Below are 18,009 nucleotides of genomic sequence, written 5' to 3'. Positions count from 1 at the left end.
ACAGATTTAGGGCCGTTTGTGGGGAGGGGGATTTCTACCAGCTCTCAACTTCTGCAAGGCCTTGGTCCTTACCTCTGACCAGTGTGAAGTCATCATTCAGACATTCTTAGCTGTTGAAGGCAGAATAGTTGGTCTCATCCGAAGGGCATGTTGTGAGAGTAGCCAAATGTATGTGACAACGAGGATAGTTTGTCATGCTGCTTGTTTGATTCGTCATTGCTGTCGCAAGTAGTTAACTTGGAGAATTTGTCTCCAGAGCAGGTTGTTTCTAGGCTCATCCCTAGGGTATGAGAGATTGGAAAGCTCAGAAGCCCCAGGATTTCAGCTGGCTTTAGTTGCCTAGGAGCCCTGGTGGCACAGTCGTTAAGAGCTTGGCTACTAACTCTAAGGTTGGCAGTTCAAATCCACTAGCCACTCTTTGGAAACCCTATGGGGCAGTTCTACTCTGTTCTAGAGGGTTGCTATGAGTCAGAATGGACTAGATGGCAACGGGTTTGGTTGTTTTTTAGATGCCTACGTAAGCAATAAGCCCAGGACCCCGTCCCAGTACACACATACACATGCACGTACACCTGTATACACGTGTATCACCAAAGCATTACAGAGACTCTGCTTTCTTTTAGGACCAGGACAGAGTCTGGGGTTGTTAAGTGACTTCTTTTTAACTAAGTATGGAGTGGGATGGTGGAAACACAGCTCAACTTGGCCTCGTGCCTGCAGCTCCTCTGGATGGCCCTGATGGCTGGCCCCACCTTCCCCCCACTTGGAGGTCATCAGATTAACCTTCCCATCAGAGAGCCCGTGGGTAAGGCTGGCCCTGCCTCAGCTCTGGTTCTCTCTGTTTCCAGAGTCATCTCCATAAAGAACTACCATCCGAAGATCAGAATCATCACCCAGATGCTGCAGTATCACAACAAGGTAAGACAGTGACAGCCTGTCCCAGGCCTAGAGATGCAGACGTGGGCGTACCTCTTCTCCCTCACCACGGAGACACGCACACACACACATACATGCGCACACACACACATACATACACACACACAAACGCACACATACACACATGCATGTACACATAACACCAACGCAACTCAAAAGCTCAGACGCAGAGGTACAGTGGGTAGAAAGTTCCCTTGGACTTGGCCACTGGAAGGAAACCCCTGATCCCTCCATTCAGGAAGCACTTGTTGGATCCCTAGGTGCAGAAGCATTGATGTACTCTTAGGTCCCATCCAGACTGAAATGCTAACAACATCCATTTTTATGTGCTCAGTCATCTCTTCCATCAACATTGGTTGAATACCTACTATGTGGGTCTCCCTCTAGCTGATGCCACGGTGGATATAAGTGAAGGAGAGGCCCCCTTTTGTGCCTGCAGGAATTTCACACTTATAGAAAGTGCCCCAGGTGAGTGAGGTGACTTCTGTGTCTGAGACCAGGTGAACTTGAAGGCAGGTAATGTACACTAGGTAGAGAACATGAAACACGATTGTTCTCAAGTTCAAGTGAGGATTTGCACGGTTGGATTTAGGAAAATAGTTGTTGACCCAGAGATTAAATATGAAGGAATTTTCCAAGTTTTACAGCTTACAATTGGGGGATTGGAAAGATAATCAGTTTCAGAGTCCATGTTGTTACCTTTGTGATTGACGTCTTAGTAAACTAGAACTCAGCCTCTCATATAAAGGCAGTGCCCCTTCTCTCAGCCAGTCGGTACACTCCCAGGCTAACAGCTTTGGGGGAGGGAAGGTGGCACCTTTTTCTTTCTGATATGGAGCCTGCTATCTCCTTAATGAGGCTTAGAAACTGGAGGCTGCCCAGTACCTGGAGCCAGGTGTCCTGCATGAACAAAATAACTCCCTGCTGGCTTATGAGCCAGAGTATGCCCCAGCTTATAGGCCATATTCCCTACAAAACAGGCAGTCAGGTGACCTAGAGGAGAACCCCCCCCATTCTGCCAAATGCACCAGCCTCATGCAATTATTTCTTAATTGCTGGCAAATGCTGGCCCGTTTTGCTGTGTGGAGCCCACTAGAGGCCATCGTTGAGTGGCGCCTGCTGTCGATAACTGGCCCACCACTCAGAATGGCTGCCCACTGCCACCATTACCCCACCCTCAGCAGGTGGCCTCCTTGCACAGCAGGGTGCTCTCCAGCCAGTGGGCTTGGTAGTGGGCATCCAAGGTCACCTTCTCCTGTTTACCTCTGGAAAACCCAAGGATGCTAAAGAGGTAAAGCGAGAATACTGTTTAACTCACAAGCTTCAACCCAGAGAAGTTTTTTTTGATGGCAGCTCCTGTGTGTGGAAGTGAATTTTAGTAGCAAAGCTGTGCCTGGTGATTCACGGCTCTGAGGCAACAAGTCCTCCTTTCATTTGTGATTGGAAATTTCGTTTGATATGGAGTGTTTTAAGCTCTTGTTTAGATTTTTCGCTGACTTTAGATTGAATAGGAAAATTAATGTTGTAATGTTTAGAAAGGGATGTCAGTTCCTTTTTTTCTCCTTCCAATGAATGCTAATGCTGCATCTTCAAGAAATTTAGGAGGACTTTAGCTCTGTGATTCTTGTCAGACTCCAAGCAGCTCAACCCAACCTAGGACCCAGGCAGTGCTTGGTTAGTGTTACTGTGGTTCTATCAACTTGAATGTCTTTCACAGAACTCTGCGTTGTCATTTTTTATAAACAATGATGAAGGCATCCGCCTGTCGATGATGACTTGCTTAAAAGACATTTATTTAGAAGCACCTCCATCTATTTGGGTTTCAGGGTTAGGTAAAATCACTTATGGAAACCTTGCCTCTATGAGATTGATAAGGGGGTGAGATGACTAAGGTGTACCTGGCTCAAGCCATAGTCTTTTCAATTGCCTCATATGTGTGAAAAAGCTGGACAGTGAAAAAGGCAGGCAGAAGAATTGATGCATTTGACCTGTGACGCTGGTGAAGAATATTGCATATACCGTGGAACAAACGAATCAGTCTTAGAGGAAATACAACCAAAGTGCTCCTTAGAAATGAGGATGGCAAGACTTTGACTTGCTTACTTTGGACACGTCATTAGGAAAGACCAATCACTAGAAAAGGACTTCACATTTGGTAAAGTGGAGAGTCAGCGAAAATGAGGGAAACCGTCAATGAGATGGACTGACACAGTAGCCACAATAATGGACGCGGACATGCCAACCATCATGAAGATGGCGCGGGACCAGGCAGTGTTTTGTTCCTTTACGCACAAAGTCTCTGTAAGTCAGAGCTGACTTGACGGCATCTGACAACAGCAACAAGGGGGATTTTTCTGTGTTGTTCCATTGGGTGGAAGAAAAGACCATCTTCGGAGAAAAAACAGAAAGTACACAGGCCATTATTTGACATCTCCTTCCTAATAGAAATCCAGATGGATACTCTTAATTCTGCTTCATGGTTTTGCGCTGTTTTCGAAGATGCTCCCATCTACCTTTTCGACATTTTTTTCTCCTTTACCCTTTCAATATTTTTTCTTCCTCTCTTGGTACTTTCTCTTCATCTATGACTAGATGCCCGGAGACCAACGTCCATTAAAACTTGCTCTCAAGAGAGAAGCTGCTGTGTGTGTGTGTAAGGTTAAGGCACTGCAAATATATTCCAAGAAAAAGTTCATTCCATGATTGTATACCAGTCTTAAAACAAAAAGAATTTCAATCCCCCGTGTTCTAACAATGATGTGTTCTAGGGCCTAGAGGGACATAGGGAAGCTGCCTACTTTCCCTCCATGTAAAACTGGCTCTGAGTGTGTCATCATAATAACCGTAGACATTTGTGTCATATTTTATGGTCTTTAAAGAGTTTTGACCTCCATTATCTTATTTAGTCCTCATTTGACCATCTGTGCATTTTAGCATCCCAGTGTGACTTCAGACCACGGGATCTAAGCTCTGTCACAGACAGAGCAACCCTGGTGGGCACAAATCGCGGTCACTCGGCAGCCGGCGAACTAAGAGAAAAATGCCAACTGCCACCTTCTCTGTAAATAGAGCCACAGCACTTCGAAACGAACTGCTTTTTCAGAGCCAACCCTTACAGAAGGACTGGTGCTTTCCGAAGTGAATCTTTTTTCTTTTTTTGATATCAGTAGACTTCATGAAAGAAGCCCTGGTTGCACAATGGTTAGGCACTTGGCTGCTAACTGACAGGTTGGTGGTTCAAACCCCTCCAGCAGCTCTGCAGGAGAAAGACCTGGCAATCTGCTTCCATAAAGATTACAGCCAAGAAAACCCTAGGGGGCACTTTTCCTCTGTGACATGAGGTCACTATGAGTTGGAATTGACTCGATGGTACCCAAAGGTGACAACAGACTTCGTGAGGAGGGACATTCTTGCCCTGACCATCTCTGAGCATGGAAGAAAGATGGTACAGGCATCTTGTGATTTGAGTGTCAGTGACTTGAAGCTCTTCAAGAAAAGAATGGCTTATGATGTCTTGGAGAAGTATCACTCCTGATGTTTTAGCTATTAATGGGTTTTTCAGTTTCCCACCAGAATCTAATGGGAGAGGCCTGTGTCTCTGACCTTGAAGTCGAGTCCCAGTGCCCCAGTGGAGATGCAAGTTCTTGGAGCTTTCTTACTCTAAACCCGAATAAAACCAAACCAAACCCACTGTCATCAAGTCAATTTTGACTCATGGGGACCCCACGTGTGACAAAGTTGAACTGCTCCATAGGGTTTTCTTGGCTGTAACCTTTATGGAAGCAGGTCACTAGGTCTTTCTTCTCCTGTGCTGCTGGGTGGGTTCGAACTGCCAACCTTTAGGTTAGTAGTTTAGCACGAACCATTTGTGCCACCCGGGGACCTTTACACTTGGATAATAGTGTAAAAGTGTCTTCTCTTATGTGACCTTTGATCCTCGTAGTGGCTTCCTGAAAGTCGTGTGTATAGTGAAAGGTGGAGCTGGGACTGGAATCCATCTCCCCTGGTTTCCCAGGACAGCCTGTTTTCACGTTCCTTCTCAGTGAGGTAGCAGAAAAGTGGGGAGGCCCTAGTCCTGCCAGACCTATGCTTTATATTCTTCAAATTAGAAATGATTTGTCTCCAGAGTCTGGAGTTTTCCATTAGACCCATATTTTCCTCGAATGACAAAGGACAAAGTTGCCAGAAACAAAGAACTCGAGTTCCTGGATCAATCTCCTCTCTTTGTTTCAGGCACATAGACTTCCCTCCAAGGTTTGGGCACATTCGCCCCCTGCTCCCTATCCTGTGATTGGAGAAAATATGATGGCCAAAAAGGAGGCCGTGGAAGCTGGAGAAATGAAACCAACTTTACTTGACTATTACATGTATAATAACCTGTAAAATATGTATGAATTCGAACTAAATGGAGACATGAGAGACCCAAGGCCTAAAAGCCTAGACTTCATACCCCAATGGCATGTCTAGATATGCAAGACCCTCTTCAAAGTTTTGTGTGTTGGTTGATTGGTTTTAAGGTACCATGAAGGTTATGCGGTGTCTGTCTGGGGTTTTAACCACCAAAATCTTTCACACTAGAGGATTTGCTTGTTCATTACTTAGATTTAATTTCTCCTCTTTTTTTCTCAGGTGATGTTAATGCAAATGACAATTTTTCCACTTACATTGACATATTCCCTTGACTTCCAGGGCTGGAAAAGGGAAAAGTAGCTTTCTTAAGCCAGTGAAGAGTAGGGAGAGAAATGGGATAAAAGGTAGGGATTTTTGGAATTGAGTATATGATGGAAAGGCTCTGTAATACTCAGCTTGACAGAAATTACCATCTGCTGTGGCCCACACATGGGACTGCGTTAACTCTGCTACCATAGGTAGGATACAGTTATTTTTCCCAAGAGTAAACACTGCTGGGTCAGAACTCACAAGATTTTCACAGACATGGATTTTGCAAGAAGAAATTTGACAAGAATGGTATTTCTGAGAGCAGAGCATTAAGCCATTGGACTTGGTCTTGGATCCCACAATGGAGTTTTCCATCTCCTTCTAGTACAACTACTATATATTGTCCCAAAAGTGAGGAGAAAGGCCCTTTGGTGCTCTACTGATACTTGGATAAAAATAATAATTTCAGAGCAGTAGAATCTTGGGATTAGCGGGGAACCAGAAGGGCCATCTGATTCAACCTCCCATGCAAAGCAAGATTTCTTTCTACAGAGACTTGGAGGAATACTGAGTTTTAGGGACAGTGATCTTATACTTTTGGAGGCAGCCATTTCCATTTATTAGACAAATTACATTCCTAGAAAGTTACTTTATACAGCAAGCCAAAACACTGCTTTCTTATAATATGTATCAGTCAGTCCTAATTTTGGTCTCTGGAACAAGGCAGGACGAGTCTAAGCCCTCTTTGACATGGCAGCACCATCATGTCTCCATGCAGGCATCCCTTCTTCACTCTAAACGTTGCTGGTTCGCTCAGCTGGTCCTCAAAAAAAATTTTCCAGAACCCTCACCTCTGCTTGTCATTTTTCTCTGGAAATTATTCTATTTATCATTTTTCCTCTTTAAATTTGACTGTTAAAACTGGATTAAGTACTCTGGAACTAATATAGGCTGACTAGTTTATATCCTTGATCTGAAGACCATTTCTAACAAGAAAACATTGGCTTTCTTTGAGATGTGTCACACGGTTGGCCTCTGTTTGGGGTTTTAGTTACCCATACACTTAGGTTTTTCTCTCTCACCCCCATGGTTTTCTTCTATTGCTGGTTTTTTTGTTTGTTTGTTTGTTTTTAACAACATTTTATTAGGTTTTTCTTTTTCTTTTTTGTTTTTCATGTCTGCTGCCAAGTTAGGTCTTTTCATTTTGAATTTATGTAATTGATTTTTTGGAACCTAAATGCTGTACTTGACAGTAAGGACTTTAAAATCTTTTCTCGTTGATTTTTTGCCCATTTTCCCAACTCTGGAGAACTTTTTGAATCTTGATTATCTTATTCTATCACCTCTGATTTTCCACATCATGCCGCTTAAAAATAATTGAAGGAACAGGCTTTCTGTATCTTTGTCTCAGGGTTTGGCCTAACTGCTGACTAGGACTGGCCCATGTGCAAGAGACTGTAAAACATATACAGTGTTTCTGATAAGCAGCCTAGGGCAGTGGTTTTCAAAGTGTGGTCCCCAGACCAGTAGCATCGGCATTGCCTAGACCTTGTTAGCAATGTAAACTCTCCAGTCTTCCCCCACACCTGGGGGTGGGGGGACTGGCAATCTGTGGTTTTACGAGCCCTGCAGGTGATTCTGATGCCCACTCAAGCTTGAGAGCCACTGATCTAGGGTATTGGAAAGGCAGGTAAAGAAGAAACACCAAGTACATAGGAATCTGACAGTCTCACAGTCTGAGGAGCAAGTCTATGAACAACCTAGGTGGGCATCCTAGTAACATGGGCTGATCTATCCGTCACAAGAGGAAATTCCCTCTGGGCCCTAGTTGGCTAAATGACAAACCTGAGAGAATGACTTGGTCTTGACAGGTGCAGAAGCAGCCTTCCAGAAAGACTGAAGTCTGAGCAGTAGAGGAGTTGAGTCAAACACCAGGCTAGGCAAAGAAAGGATGAGATAGAGTGACCCCGAGCCATTGGGTGGTGCTGAATTTCCCAGAGGAGATTTTAAACAATTGAACAACTTAAAGACGCAGGCCTCGTACCTGGTTTTGTTTCCACAGGCCCATCTGCTGAATATCCCGAGCTGGAATTGGAAAGAGGGGGATGATGCGATCTGCCTTGCAGAGCTGAAGCTGGGTTTCATAGCCCAGAGCTGCCTGGCTCAAGGCCTCTCCACGATGCTGGCCAACCTCTTCTCCATGAGGTCATTCATAAAGGTAACGTCTTGTCTTATTAGAGCACATTAGCCCGGGATTCAATTTGTCGTGGGGTTGAGTAGAGAGCACAGCTTAAACTCAAAACAGATCGACGTGCTTTAACCGCAGTGGTTAAAGAGAAATTCCTCGTTACAGATTTGGGCACACGGCCAGCTTCTTTCAAAATTATGTTTTTATTTTTATTTGGCACATCCATGGCCATTAAATGATTGTTCAAAGCGCAACCCTCTCTTTTTTTAGATAAACCACATGTTTATCTATCAACAAAGCCTCCGCTGTTAAAACAAAAATATGATTTATATACATTCCATATGGCACCGGAGCGCCTAAAGAAAAGAATTATCATTTTGCTCTTTTACATCAAGTGGCTGGTGGACCTCTTACTGTGAGCATAAATGCAGACCATGTGTTTGTGCTGAAGCCCAAACCCCAACAACATAATTCATTTATTTATTTCTGCACAATCAAGGAGGCCAGCGGGGCTGACATGCCATGGTTATGTGACTAGAGAGTGAAACGATGAACTGACTCCTCGGCAGCAGCGCCCTTGACACCAGGAGACAGGCGGTCTGGATATGTTCATCGCCCTGTCCGCTATGCTCCCCCCCACAGCTGACAGAGCAGCCACTGCAAAGCCCCCAGAGTGTCCACTGCCTGCTGGACCAACTCTGGCAAGGAGAGGAGGGCCCCTATGTCCTCACAGGTCAGGCCAGGCCAGGCGTACGTTTCCAGGCATTGATTGGGGGTCCATACCCCTGCAAAGAGAGCTTCTGGAGAGCAGGGTAACAGTAACACCAGTCTTTATCCTTGGATTAATCTTAGTCTAGGCAGTTAATGTGGCAAACCAATGTGGTAAAACTGACTTATTTGGGCCTTTCTTATTTGTGGCAATTACTCCTGGTGGCACAGTGGTTAGGCATTCGGCTGCTAACCAAAAGGTCAGCAGTTTGAATCCAACAACCACTCCTTGGAAACGCTATGGGGCAGTTCTACCTTTTCCAAGAGTTGGAATTGGCTCAACGGCAAAGGGTTTTCTGGTTTAGCTCAGAAGCTGGGCTTATATTTCTCTTCTGTTACCATATAGCCAGTCAAATTAGCAACATTTGGCACTGGGGAATTAGTGAGTCAACACAAGGTCCCACACGGGCTGAGAAGCTCTGCCATCAAAGGCATGAGACCACTGGCCTTTGCTGTCATTGCTACCGTCTCCACTACCCACAGCAAGTTATTTTGTGGAGCTGAGGAGATGGCCCTGGTTGGAGTAGAGAGGGATGGATGGATGAAAGGATGGGGTGCACATGATTGACTCACTCTATGTAAGTGCTCACCCTGGGGATCCACAAATTGTGTTGGTCATAGCAGGATGTTTTCTAGGACCTTACCCTCTTTACTCACCTCATTTAAATTATTTAGCCAGTAGACAGTTAACATTGCTCTATGTACTAGAACAAATTGTTTTGAAGCACCTTCAGTCACTTTCGTTATGCTCATAGCAGGTGACACCTTGATTAAAAAATCCTGCTCTCGTGCTTCCTGTCTGCCCAGAGACCTCGACTCAACAGAACTCCCAACTCAGACCCAGTTTACAGATGAGTACATTGCATCCCTTTAAATGGCTTCATGCCGGCTGCTGTTCCCCTGCGTGAACGAAGCTGAAAGCAAAATGGAGGCAGCAGGGCAGTCTGTGAGGCTATGTTTTGTGCTTCCTGACAAGCCCCCAAAAGCAGCAAGTAGCCGTGTGTCTTATATTCAATGCAAGGAGCCCAGTTGCAGGATGAAGGATTGTCACCAAAACCAGCTCTGTCAGTCGAGCTCTGGTGGTTTCCTCCAGCAGGAGCTTGCCCACAGGGCCAAGCATGTGGTCCGTGGAGCTGAGCTCTGCTTCCTTGTGCTGATGTGACATGAACCTTGGCGGGTCCCACCACCGATGGGGGCACTTACCATGTGTATGTTTTGATTTTGTGGTGCCTGCATGGTAACTAAAGCTGCCTGTCAAGAAAATTAATGAAACAGCTGTGACGCCGGTTCCTCCATGTTGTTACCAGCAGGGAGAACTTCTGCCCGGCTTTTCTCAGGACCCTACAGGGCCTCACCTCCACAGCCAACGACTTCCCCTCCAGCCGAGCTAATCCCACTGCCAAGTTCCTATTGAGGAAGAGCCTGCGGAAAAGGCCAAGGCTGGGCCCTGGTGTAACTGAAAACACATTTCCCTCCTGGGGTTATATTTCCATGTTATTTCTGTCCAGGGCCAACTTCCCCGTGTTAGGAGGTAGCTCTGAACATGGCCTTTTGGCACTGAGGTGTCTTTGGGGTGGAAATCTCTAAGGCACATATCCAGTGACCTGGAAATAGCAAGACTTCTCTTCACATATGTGTATATATTTTTATTTAAAATTAAAAATAGGGACAACTTTATCCACTTGCTCCCCGTTCTATATTGTCTTTGTGTGGTTACCCTCCAAATTCCAGCTCCTCGTCTCCTTTAATTCACAATGTTGCTCTCCTTGGCATGTATTATAAATTATCTCCCATTCCAGGGACTACAAAGCCCTCACTTACGTTTATTTGGCAGGGGGTGGGTGTTGCAGACGGGGAAGGAAACCTATAAATGGATTACTATTACAGAAATTGCTTCCTTCACCTAGACTCCCATGGCCTATGGCGGAGAACCTGTCAGCACATCCATGGGGACAGGCAGGCCTGTTAGGCTGGAGGGAGAAGGGTCGAGGCTCTGGTGGCGCTTGAGGCTTTGAGAACACCTAGCATTTGTGGAAGCCAAAGGAGGAGAGTGAGCTTACCCTCTCCCGGCCTGGTTCTTGGTTCTGTAGGATCCATTGTACTCTGCCGGTGCTCAAAGAAGAGGGAGAGGGACAAGACAGGGATGGTATCACAAGCAGAGGCACAGTGACTCTCCACTGGGCTTTTATTACACATGAGATCAAAAAGTCAAGACTGAAGTGTGAGTCGTAAAACTCAACACGGGAGACAGGGACTTTGGGCAAATGGGAATTATGATAGAGACCAGCCCAAAGGTACCAAGAAATATGGGGGGATACTTGTTTATCCCCTGAACAAAGTCACTGTCAAAGATCTCAACCCTAAGGACTCTCATGACCCTGACTCTAGTGACCTAAGTCTTTGCCCCTGGAAGTCTAGCTCATTTGCAGTCTATCATCTCTGAATTTCTCTGAACCCTTTGGGAATCTATTTATATTTGTAGTGCAGATTTTTGAGAGGTAATGAATTCCTTATGTTTTCTACCTACTGTTAGACACTTTTTCTGGCTCTTTGTCCTTAATTTACTCCACCATAACTTCAAGGCATACCCTCTACACTTTCGGGCGTGCTGGGATTTATTTAACAAATCCATGTTAACCTTGTATCCAGTACCTTTATGAAAGAAGCTCACATCGGCACCCAGGGGCCCTCTGGCCCAGCAGCTGTTTCTCTTTTGTCCAGCAGCGCCTTGATTTCCCCCTTGAGTTCCTTTGAGGATTGTAGGTTACTGCCCTGGGCCCTGGGCCTTATCCATATCTACGTTATCAGTCAGGCCCAGAACATCCTGTTCGTTTACCGCAATCTGATCTACCACCAGCTTGTCAGGTTCAAGTGAGAATCTTAATGTCTTCTGAAAAGACCAAGACAATGAACTCATTTAGTCTCTCAGCCTTTGCCTGATCTCTGAGTAAGTGACTGCACTTATTCTTTACTTGGCTTCCTCACTTGGATGAAATTTAAAATCCATTGATTTTTTTGTTTTGTTTTGTTTTTTGTTTTAGCGTCTCAGCATGTAATGCTTAACTTTCGTTTCAGCATATCTGGTTTCAAGTTGGGGCTTGACCTGCCGTCTTTATAAGTTGTGTTCTTTTTCTTACTAGGATTCGCTTTCCACGGGCATGATTAATTATGAATGTTTGTGTGTGTTTAGGAGGTGAATAACATTTAAAAATTTCTTTTCAATCTTATTGAGTCTTCCAGTTTAGCACATTTAAATAGTTCTCCAGATTGCTGACTATTTTAACTCTGCCACTCTATCCGTCTATTTTACACATACGTACACACACACACACAACACACACACACACGTCTAGCCTGGAACATGGTATGCACCCCATGATTATTTCTTAGTTGAATAAAACTCTTACCAGAATGAGAAAATATGTGATGCATTTTTTTCCCTCTTCCACAAGATTTGGAATTTATGGGCAAAATGTTAATATCAATCTCACCACAGTCTCCTGCATGACATTTTCTGTTTCTGAATGCGGAAACGCTGGGGAAATCAGACCATGTTATTCACATTGGCTCTTGGCTGAGGTGCACTTTGCCGGACATTCGAACCATTTGTTCGTTATTGCTGTTACTGGATTGAGATAAACTTTCAGCAATACAGAGTCCTAGTAGCCAAGGGAACAATTTTAATACCTCCCATTGGGTTATATTCGTGCATGTTTGTGTATTGTATGTACTTAGGTGTGTCATGTGCACACACACATATATACAACATTTATAAGCATTATGGTATAGGAGCTGGAAATATAAATCTAGAACCTTGAATAATAGCTAAAATATACTGTGCCAAACGCTTTACATGCATTTAATTCTCACAATGACTCTATTCAAGCTTGCTCTATTCTTCTCTCCCATTAAAGGGGCAAATACGGTGGGTTAAGAGAAGTTCAGCAACCTGCATAAGGATATACAGCTTGGAACTAGCAAACTCAGTGTCCAAACCCAGGAAGCTAGCACCAGGTTTGTGCTTGGATAGAGCCGGAGGAAATATGATAAATGATAAGAGGCAACCTGAGCTAGTGCCGTTATCTTAGCTTTGTATACTTCATTTGACGGAAAGGATTGATTCAGTAGAGATTCCCTGGACACCTACCGTATTCCAGGGGCTGTGCTCATCACACTGGCCTCCTCCTGCCTTAGGAGGCACTGATCAGCTTCAGGAAGCTTCTGTCCTGACTACGGTGTGTGGGCACACGTTTGTACAGCCCCATCCTGTGGGTCTTGTTAGCCCTTCCCTCTGGCTACCTCTGCAAGGGCAAAGGTCACTGCATCAAGATTAGTGAGGGTTAGCCTAGGCTGGGCTGAGTCAGGGTGGGGAATGAACTAGGCTTCTAAGAAGAGATTGACATCCCACACCTCTGCATTCAGGGGAATGAAGCTAAGTGGAGCTGAAGGAGAAAGTGGCTTAGGTAGGTGTTTCTGGGAGACAGCATGCAATTCTTACTGTCTGGTGAGTGCATGGTCTGCAGCCGAGAGGTGTTCATCCAGGTTGAGGGAGGCGTACTGGAAGTAGGACCCTATCCTCTGTGGGACAAGAGAAAGTAGGCAGGATCTCTATCTGATAAGGCTGGAATTCAGGCGGTTCTCTACTTTCAGGGAGCTGTAATGGTGCCAGGGTAGAGGGTTTGTCTGGCAAAGTAAACTCACATGGTGTAAGTTACATAGTGAGATGTAAGCTGTTACTTATTCCTTTTAAGACCTGTGGGACATACGGTATCCCACCCACTTTTTCTGCCTTTGGAGTTCTTTAGATAGGGGGTAGGCTGATTTTAATGCAGTTAGCCTCAAGGTGGGAGCCTTTTGAATGGTGTGAAACTCGAAAATCCTGAGTGGGAACCTCATTTTTGTGTAAGTTGAGCATTGGCTTAGGTAATACTTCCCCGATGTGTGAATTTTCTAAACTTTTGACAGGTTTGCCTTTATTTCTGTAAGATAAGCATCCTCATTATGTTTCCCAATTACTGTGTTCTCATGAGAATGTACTTATTGTGAAAATAAGCTGTTGCCAGTCTTCAGTTATAGTGGGCATTTTCTCCTTTGTGCCATTTCTTGTTTCCAGGTGTTATTAGCTCCCTTCTTTTCTAGCTTCTGAACAATAAATAGTGCCTTTCTAATACGGAATAATGCATTGTAGTGGTACTTTTCAAGAGATTGGAACTCTTATAAGTTATTCTTACCCTCCGTTCAACTTAGGGCCCAATCATTGCTTCCACGTGTAGCAGGTGAATGCACCACTGTGAGCAGTTCCATAATATTCCAGGGGAGCTGTTTCTGCTTCTTAGCTGTTAGTATTGCTTTTGTTGTAATGAAGAACACATAGTAGTAGTAATTTTCCTGAGATTCAGATCCCTTAAGTTTTATTTATTTGGCCTGTAAGTACTGTTTTTGCAGTAATGAAGAACGCATTGTAGTGGTAGTTTTCCTGAGATAAAAAATCCCTTGGCTTTATTTATTTGGGCTGTAAGTACTGCTTTTGCAGTGAGGAAGAATGCATTGTACCATGTTTTGAGAAGTTTCATGAAAAATAATAAAAAGGCTAAGAAGGAGACTAGAATAAAATGTACGTGCAGTCATTACCAGCTGCCTTTATGTTTTATCTCATGTTTTGCAAATTTTCAAGAAAAAAAAATAATAAAAACAATTTTATCACTGATTCGTATCAGCAGGATTTATGTCGTCCACAGTCTGCTGGGACATAAGTGACCCAGATACTGGGTATCAAAAGCCATTACTCATAGAAAAATTCTGAATTGGACCTTTAATCAACATGTTTTCATTAGTGAAAACACATAATATCAGCAAAAAAGGCAAAGAAGAAAATAATTGGGCCTTGAAAGGGTTATTCCACTACCCAAAGGTGATGTCACTCTAATCACAGATAGTATCATGACAAGGGACTTCTGCAGATCACTTTCATCAGTGGAGCGCTATTCTCAATACAGTTTTACTCACTTCCTTGGTAACCTCATTTATTCTCATAGCTTTTAAGTACATAGATGACTCCCAAGTTTATATCTTCATCCAGATCCTCTCCCCTAAACCCAGTGTCAGCTATTCAGCGGTTATTCAGCGTCTCCGCTTGAATGTGTCATGTCATCTCATGGCTAACATATCCAGAATCTAACTCCTGTTCTTTGTCCATAAACTTCTTGTGGTTGTCCTCATTTCAGTATTGACAATGCCATCTTTCCTGTTGTGCAGACTGACCACTTTAGAGTCATCCATGACCCCTTCCTTTTTTTCATGCCCCATAATCAATCCATCGAGACATCCTCTTGGTTCAAACTTCAAAATGTGTGTAGAACCTGAGCACTTCTCACCACCTCCACTGTTCCCACCAGGTCCATACTACCATCATCTCCTCCGAGAGCATTACCCCGGCCTCTGAACTGGTCTCCCTGCTTTCCCTTACCCCTCCCTCCAGTCTGTCCTCAGTGAAGCATCCAGAAAGACCTTCTCATACGTGAGCCAGATTTTGCCGTTCGAATCCGCCAGGCGCTCCTTGGAAACTCTATGGGGCAGTTCTACTCTGTCCTACAGGGTCACTATGAGTTGGAATTGACTCAACGGCACTGGGTTTGGTTTTTTTTTTTGGTTGCGGCCTACAAGGTGTGACCTCACTGACCTTACTTCCTAAGCACTCTCCTGCTCCGCACTTCTACCCACTCCGTTTGGTTGTCCTAGGGTTTTTGCGCTTGAAGCCCCCTCTGACTGGACCACTTTTCCCCAGGTGGTGAATGGCTTCCCTCCCTCAGATTCTTTACATCTTGGCTTGATGTTAACTTCTCAGTGAGACCTTTCCTGAAAACATTAGGATTGCATTTTAAAAATTGTATCACCTTCCCTTCCCCACCCCAAATACCCACATCTTTTATATACTGTCCCTGCTTCATTTTCCCCGTGGCATTTATCATTTATTGCCCTTATTCCCTGAGAGAATGTAAGTACAGTGAAGGTACTCCGAGTGCCTACAAAAGCATCTGACTCCTAAATATTTTCCCAGTTGCTGTCAAGCCAGTTCTGACTCAGAGTAGAATTGTGCTTCATAGAGTTTTCAGTGGCTGATTTTTCAGAAGTACATCACCAGGCCTTTCTTCCGAGGTGCATCTGGCTGGACTCAAAACTCCAACCTGAGCGCATTAACCGTTTGCATCACCCAAGGACACCTCTGACTTCTGACAGACACTCCATAAATAGCAGCTGAATAGACGAATGAAGAAATTGCCCTCAGCCCAGGCTGGCTAACCTTTATCACAGACGGCTGTGGTGGGGCCAAGACCAGAAGGGGCTTAGAATTTGGCGTGCTTTCGGTGCTGAAAACATCTTCCTTCGCTACTGTACGTGGTCCCGTTGCCAAATTAGAAAACTTTGACTCCGTGTAGAAACTTGAAATGCAAAGCTCTATAATCCTTTAGCGAGGACTCTTTGGAGGCTGATTAGATTTCGTTATAAACCATCTCTGCTGCCAAAAAATCCAGTCAGTGTGTTGTTTAAATTCACAAATCAAAATAAACACCCATGAATGGAAATGAATTTGCTCAACCTCAGTATCCCGTTTGGCTCAGTGTCACTGTACATCCCCTTTTCTTCCTACGTGATTCTTGTAGAAGTCAGAGGCTATGATGTAAGAGGCCACATCCCCCAATGCCACTCACTCTGCCCAAGGTCACTGATGTACCCCTACAAGTAGGGCAGCTTGGTGGAAACTATTTGAAATGAAGAGAGAAGTAATCCATGCACTATTAACAGGGATTCCATTCCCCTATGGCCCTGGTAATTTCTAGAACATTGAATTAAAGAGTTCTCAGACCTTTACAAATTCTCAAGGCAAACATTATTAGCAAAGAGAAGTCCATGCAGCATGTTAGAAGATTGCCAGAAAATGTCAATGGAACTTCTGAATAAAATAAAAGGAGCTGAAACTTCCCCTTCCCATTTTCTCCTCTTCTCCCCCTTCCCCCGAACATGATTAGAAAGTCATTTCATGTGTCTTATATGTTTGGTCAATCAAAGACAAACGTACATGATTGATGGTGACAAGGAACACATTTAACTCATTATTCTTTACTTTGCAGCAAAATGATTTGTGTAAACTGTCTGCCTAGCATTAAAGGTAAAACAAACTTAGAAACCCCAAAATGTTATATTTTTGTCTAATATTTTCCTTTTGGTTTTATAGTTGTAATCACATATGGATTCTTTTATTTGGTTCTTGGCACAGACTGAACAAAGGCGAAGGCAGCAAAAAAAGCTTACATAACATAGAAGCAGCGTCCCGTGCTCAGGGAGGACAGGGCACAAAGGCTGCACTGGCCAGGGCTTAACACGAGAAGCTGCCACTTTACCCTTATCAGCTGACAGCAGATTGTCACTATGTGAAATAAGAGTCATCTTCTTGACCAAGCCTCTGGTCAAACGTCAAAAGGAACTCTTTCAGAGCTTATTAGCCTTTAATGAATTGTATTCATTTCTGAGTCCACCTGTCCTTCTATAGGCTGATTACATCTGGCTTCGCCTTTTCCACAACTTTTTGATTTAGATTTTATGAGTGCTATCCCCAATCAGTGAAGTTTTCAAGTACAAATCCCAAAATGTTCTATAAACCATTGTTGTTGTTAGTTGCTGGCAAGTCGGTTCCAACTCATAGCAACCCTGTGTATGACAGAACCTGGTCCTGTGCCATCCTCACAATCATTGCTATATTTGAGCCCATCGTTGCTGCTACTGTGTCAGTCCATCTCTTTGAGGATCTTCCTGTCTTTTGCTGACCTTCTACTTTATCACTGGGTTTCTACCTTATCAAGCATGATGTCTTTCTCCAGGGACCGGTCCCTCCTCATAACATGTCCAAACTACATGAGACGAAGTTTCGCCATCCTCACTTCCAAGGAGCATTCTGGCTGTACTTCTTCCAAGACAGACTTGTTTATTCTTCTGGCAGTCCATGGTATATTCGGTATTCTTTGCCAACACCATAATTCAAAGGCATCAATTCTTCTTTGGTCTTCTTTATTCATTGTCTAGCTTTGGCGTGCATATGAGGCCACTGAAAATATCATGGCTTGGGACAGGCACACTGTCTTAGGTATCTTGTGCTACTATAACAAAAATACCACAAGTGGATGCCTTTAACAAAGAGAAATTTATTCTCTCACAGTCTAGTACGCTACAAGTCCAAATTCAGGGCATCAGGTCCAGGGGAGGCTTTTTCTCTCTGTCTGCCCTGGAGGAAGGTCATTGTCATCGATCTTCCTTTGGTCAAGGAGCTTCTTAATGCAGGAACCTCTGCTCCAAAGGATGCGCTCTACTCCCCGCACTGCTTTCTTGGTGGTATGAGGTCCCCCCATCTCTCTGCTCGCGTCTCTCTTTTGTGTCACGAAAGAGATTGACTTAAGACACTAGTC

The 18,009-nt window shown here is 44.2% G+C and overlaps 1 protein-coding gene across 9 annotated transcripts in view; it reads left to right on the top strand.

Moving 5' to 3' along the window:
* The window catches only part of KCNMA1 (potassium calcium-activated channel subfamily M alpha 1), a 917,661-nt gene that overhangs the window by 625,471 nt on the left and 274,181 nt on the right, over window positions 1-18,009 (top strand). For all 9 annotated transcript variants that reach the window (XM_023547132.2, XM_010589260.2, XM_010589253.2 and 6 more), the window contains 2 exons: window positions 849-918; window positions 7,658-7,813. In XM_023547132.2, coding sequence (XP_023402900.1) covers window positions 849-918; window positions 7,658-7,813 — 226 coding nt within the window. The remainder of the gene's footprint in view (window positions 1-848; window positions 919-7,657; window positions 7,814-18,009) is intronic.

Source organism: Loxodonta africana, chromosome 16 (genome assembly GCF_030014295.1).
Source record: "Loxodonta africana isolate mLoxAfr1 chromosome 16, mLoxAfr1.hap2, whole genome shotgun sequence".
Lineage (NCBI taxonomy): Eukaryota > Metazoa > Chordata > Mammalia > Proboscidea > Elephantidae > Loxodonta > Loxodonta africana.
This window is presented reverse-complemented; position numbering and strand designations above follow the sequence as displayed.